The 5,263-nt window shown below is 56.1% G+C and overlaps 1 protein-coding gene across 1 annotated transcript; it reads left to right on the top strand.

Moving 5' to 3' along the window:
• Nucleotides 1-738: 738 nt before the first annotated feature.
• Nucleotides 739-5,209, top strand: LOC132387267 (ephrin-A3-like; the record flags this gene model as incomplete). The annotated part of the gene is made up of 4 exons (XM_059959618.1): nucleotides 739-1,028; nucleotides 2,040-2,105; nucleotides 4,081-4,161; nucleotides 4,816-5,209. Coding segments are annotated over 4 exons (562 nt in total), but the record flags the coding sequence as incomplete, so codon positions are not given.
• Between the last annotated feature and the right edge of the window lie 54 nt (nucleotides 5,210-5,263).

Raw genomic sequence — 5,263 nt, forward strand, 5'->3', positions numbered from 1 at the left:
TAACCCTGAGGGAAGCCTCTCTTTGGGGGTCTCTGGGGAGGGGTTTTGGTCTATTACCAGTGTCTCTCTCTGCCCCCTCTCTTTGGGGGTCTCTGGGGAGGGTCAGTATATTACCAGTGTCTCTCTCTGCCCCTCTCTTTGGGGGTCTCTGGGGAGGGGTTTTGGTTCATTAGCAATGTCTCTCTCTGCCCCCTCTCTTTGGGGGTCTCTGGGGAGGGTCAGTATATAACCAGTTTCTCTCTCTGCCCCCTCTCTTTGAGGGTCTCTGGGGAGGGTCAGTATATTACCAGTTTCTCTCTCTGCCCCCTCTCTTTGGGGGTCTCTGGGGAGGGGTTTTGGTCTATTACCAGTGTCTCTCTCTGCCCCCTCTCTTTGGGTGTCTCTGGGGAGGGGTTTTGGTTCATTAGCAATGTCTCTCTCTGCCCCCTCTCTTTCGGGGTCTCTGGGGAGGGTCAGTATATTACCAGTTTCTCTCTCTGCCCCCTCTCTTTGAGGGTCTCTGGGAAGGGGTTTCGGTATATTACCAGTTTCTCTCTCTGCCCCCTCTCTTTGAGGGTCTCTGGGGAGGGGTTTCAGTATATTACCAGTTTCTCTCTCTGCCCCTCTCTTTGGGGGTCTCTGGGGAGGGTCAGTATATTACCAGTGTCTCTCTCTGCCCCCTCTCTTTGAGGGTCTCTGGGGAGGGGTTTCGGTCTATTGCCCATGCTGAGTGTGTCTCTGCCCTCTCTCCCTGCGTAGGTTGAAGTCTGAAGCGTACACGGTGATGGTGAACGTGAACGATTACTTGGACATTTACTGTCCACACTACAATGGCTCCGTGTCCCACCACCGGTCCGAGAGCTACGTGCTCTACATGGTGAACTACGAAGGCTACAAGACCTGTAACCACAAGTTGGGCTTCAAGCGTTGGGAGTGCAGTCCATCGCACTCTCCACACAACCCCATCAAGTTCTCCGAGAAATTCCAGCGCTACAGCGCCTTCTCCCTCGGATACGAGTTTCACGTGGGGCAGGAGTACTACTACATCTGTGAGTGTGCAGAGGGAGGGGGCCGAGGGGAGTGAGGGGAGAGCGGATGGGCAGTGGGGAAGGGAGAGGGAAGGTGGGAGAGTTTAAAGGGAGGGAGGAGGGGGAGCGAGGGAAGAGGGATGATGGGTGAGTGAAGGGGAGAGGGAACGAGGGGAGATGAGAGGAGAGGGAGGAAGAATGAAGTGGGGGAATAAGGAGTGGGGACAGGAAGTGCAGATTGAGGGGAGAGGTGAGAAGAAAAGGGGAGTAAGGGAGGGGAGATAAGGGGAGAGTAGGGAGGAGGAAGGTGAGGATGAGGGTTGAGAGATGAGGAGGGAATGAGATATGGGGAGGGGTGAGATTTTGAGCGGGGAGGGAAAGTGAAGTGGAGAGTCGAGGGCTGATTAGGGAAAGAGTTCTGAGAGGGAGGGGGAGACCAGGAAGGGGGAAGGAGAGCTTGAAGAGGTAGGGAGGGAAGAGGCTGTCAAGGGGATGTGAAATGAAAGAGAGGGAAGGGATGTGGATCTGGTGAGGGGGCACAGGGCTGAGAGAATGAAAGGGGAGCTTGAGGGTATATTGTGTACTTAATGGGGGTCACAGCTATCTCTCTCTCCCCTTCTCCTTTTCTCCCCCTCTCTCATCTCTCTCCACCCTCTCTCTCCACATCTCTTCCCCCTCTCTCCTTCCCCTCTCTGCCCCCTCCCTCCCTCTCCCTCACCCCTCTCTTTTCCCCCTCTTTCCCTTCCCCTCCCTCTCCCCTCTCTCTCTTCCCCTCTCCTCTCCCCTATCCTCTCTTCTCCCCTCCCTCTTACCCCTCACCCTTCCTCCCCTCTCTCCCCACACCTCCACTCTCCCTTTCTCCCCCTTTCACCCCCTCCCCTCTCCTCATTCCCCTCTCCTCCCTTCTCTCCTCCTTCCTCTCCCTCCTCCCCTCTCTCCCTCATCCCCCTCCCTCCTCCCCCTCTCTCTCTTTCCCCACTCCTTTCCTCTCCTCCCCCTCCCCCTCTCCCTCTCCCTGTCCGGCCCCCTCAGCCACACCGACACACCACCATGGACGGACATGCCTGAGGTTGAAGGTTTTTGTCTGCTGTGCCACTTGTGAGTATCTCAAAGTCGGGTTTATTGTCGTCTGCACAAGTCTGTGTGTGATACGATGGAGAACCTGTGGCAGCATCACAGGCTCACTGCATCAGATACACAACGTGCTCACAAAAGGCATAATAACCTCATTTTTACAAGGAAACACAATTAGAATGTTGTAGTGCAAAGAGTGTTTCTGTACCGAGGTGGTGACCGGGGTGGTGCCGGTCGGTTCAGGAACCGAACGGTTGAAGGGAAGTCGGTGTTCCTGACCCTGGTGGTGTGGGACTCGGGCTTCTGTACCTCCTGCCCGACGGGAGCTGTGAGAAGATGGCCTGGCCCGGATGGTGGGGATCTTTCATGATGGACGTGGCTTTGAGGCAGCGTCTCCTATAGATACGACCGATGGGGGGAGTGGGGTCCACCACTCTGCATTCTCTCATGTTCCTCTGGTTTTCTGGGGCTGCCCAGCTGAGAACATGCCTATCAAGGGTTCACATCCTTCTGCTCTCCTTCCTGGGGCCAGCCCAGTACCCTCACAAAAAACGAGAGGCTTTCTGTGTCCTGATGCACGGCGAGCCCCCATAATCAGGTCCCTCACGACAAGATCAGGGTAATTGGAAGGGGCTACCTTCGGAGGGATCTGATTAGGTTGCCCTACTCACAGCTCGGTGCTGTCTGGAATCCTCAGCCTATATTACTGGGACGATCACATCCCCGTAGCTCTTCACACCCAATCCCCACAGCCCCTTCCCACTCCTTCCCGTTCCCCCACCTCAATCCACCATCCTTGCTCCCCACCAATCCACCTCCCATACCTCACACCCTCCTCCAGCAAATTAACCAAAATCCGTTGGGAGTGCTCGTGATCCACGTCTCCCCGTTCCAACCACATCCATGTGCCCCTTAAGCAGCTCACCCCTGGTGGTCACTGCCCTCTCTAAGCTACACAGGCAGACGGCCACTCGGTAGCTGAAAGGCTCCTTCGTTGCTGCTAGCTGGGGTTGTGTTTTATTAAATACCGCGCAGTTTCAGGCCACGTAAACCTTTCCTGCAGCCGTTAATAGTTGCCGACAGCACATTCCAGACACCGTACATCCCCTTTGACCTTACTCCCTCTCACTTCAGTGCACGTCCTCTGATAGTAGACATCCCAGCCCTGGGAGAAAGAGGCTCTCCACTCTGTCTCTACCTCTCGTAACTCTATCAGCCTCCACTGCTCCAGAGAAAACAACCCAAGTTTGTCCAACCTCTGCTTGTAGCTCACACTCTCTAATCCAGGCAGGCACAAGAGATTCTGCAGATGCTGGAAATCCAGGGCAATGCACACAAAATGCTGGAGGGACTCAGCAGGTCGGGCAGCGTCTGTGGAAAAGAGTGAACAGTCGACTTTTCAGGCCGAGACCCTTCATTGCGACCGAACTTCTGCACCCTCTCCAAAGACTCCACACCCTTCCTGTGATGGGACAACCAGACTGCACACAGTACTCCAAACCTGGCCTGACCTTGGCCTCACAATCTTCCTCTTCGTAATCTTGCATTTTATCGTTTACCCCACACGTTTTTGTTACACTTTATTCTGCATTCTGTTATTGTTTTACCTTGTTCTGCCTCAATGCACCATGCAATGATCTGACCTGCATGAACAGTACACAAGACCAGCTTTTCACTGTGTGTAATGTCAGAGAAATGTATACAATATACATTCTGAAAATTCTTTTTCTTCACAAACATCCACAAAAACAGAGGAGTGCCCCAAAGAATGAACGACGGTCAAATGTTAGAATGCCAAAGCCCCCCCCCCACACTCCCCTCCCACATGTAAGTGTTAGCAAGCAACAATCCCCCCCCCCCATCCCATTGACCCAGAAAAAGCATCGGCACCCGGTACAGCTCGGTACAGGAGACAATGATAAACCAATTCCTAAGTTTTATACAACTGCAATATGACTTGCTAATTTTAACTCCTTCTACCTTTGCCCCCACCCACCAGCTCCGCACCCCAGTGAGACTCTGAACCCGACCCCCCCACCACTGACGGTGGGTCATGACGTGAAGAGCATGAAAGACCTTGGTGAGTGTTGGAGGGAGCGACCAAGGTGGGGGGGTCAGAGGTTATCCCATTGATTTCCCCCGCCACCACCTGGGGTCAAGGGAGTTTGGTGGGAGGTCGGGGGTGAGGAGCGTAGAGTGGGGATTGGAGTTTGGGGAGGGAGTCAGCAGTCAGGGGAGTGGCCTTAGGGCAGTTTAGGGGTCAGAGAGAGGGGCTGGTTGGGGTTAGAGGTCAGAGGAGGAGGTGCAGTGGAGGTTAGAAGCCACAGAGAGGGGCTTCAGCTGAAAGTAGGGCCATCAGTGGTGGAGGGAGGGTGGAGGTCAGAGGACATCACCCCGTTGGGGGCAAGCAGGCGGTCATTCCCTGATGATCTCTGCCCCTGGGGTGGGAAAGGGCAGCCTTGACCTCCTGAGGAGAGTGGGTGGGATCACATGGGGGGGGGTGTGAGTTGTGGGATCTTACAGAAACTTGGCTTTTAACTCTACCCCTGCCCCCCTGTCCTCCTCCTCCCACTCTCCCCCTGCCCCTTCCACTCCCACCATCCCTCCCCATTTTTGTCCTCTTCATTCACCTCCTCTCCCTCCCCATATTTCCTCTTTTCTTCCCTGCTCCTCACACACCTTGCCCCCTGCACCCGCCTCTTTCCTTGTGTTCTCTCCCCCTGCCGCGTGACAGACGAGCTGAAGCCGTCGCTGCCCAAGCTGGAGCGCAGTGTGAGTGGAAGCAGCCCAAGCCGGGACCACCTCCGCCTCACCATTGTCCTCACTCTGCTGCTGCTCCGCGTGCTGGCTGCCTCCTAGCCCTCCCCCCACCCAGGAGCCCCCCTTCCCCTCACTCCCCACCCATCCGCTGCTCTCCTCACCCCTCCCTCCCCCCCCAACCCCAGCACGCTGGCCGCCTCCTAGCCCCCCCCCCCCACCCCGGGACAGTGGGGCCCAGGAGCCCCCCTTCCCCTCCACCCATTCTTCCCAGCCCTCCACTCCCCACCCACCCGCTGACCCCTCCCTTTTCCCCCAACCCCTCCACATCCCCACTCCCCTTCCCCCCCAACCCCAGCACACTGGGCTCTGACCTCCGACACCCGGACAAACGTCTCCGTGACAAAGCGGGAAATATTGTAACG

Source organism: Hypanus sabinus, unplaced genomic scaffold, assembly GCF_030144855.1.
Source record: "Hypanus sabinus isolate sHypSab1 unplaced genomic scaffold, sHypSab1.hap1 scaffold_1675, whole genome shotgun sequence".
Classification (NCBI taxonomy): domain Eukaryota; kingdom Metazoa; phylum Chordata; class Chondrichthyes; order Myliobatiformes; family Dasyatidae; genus Hypanus; species Hypanus sabinus.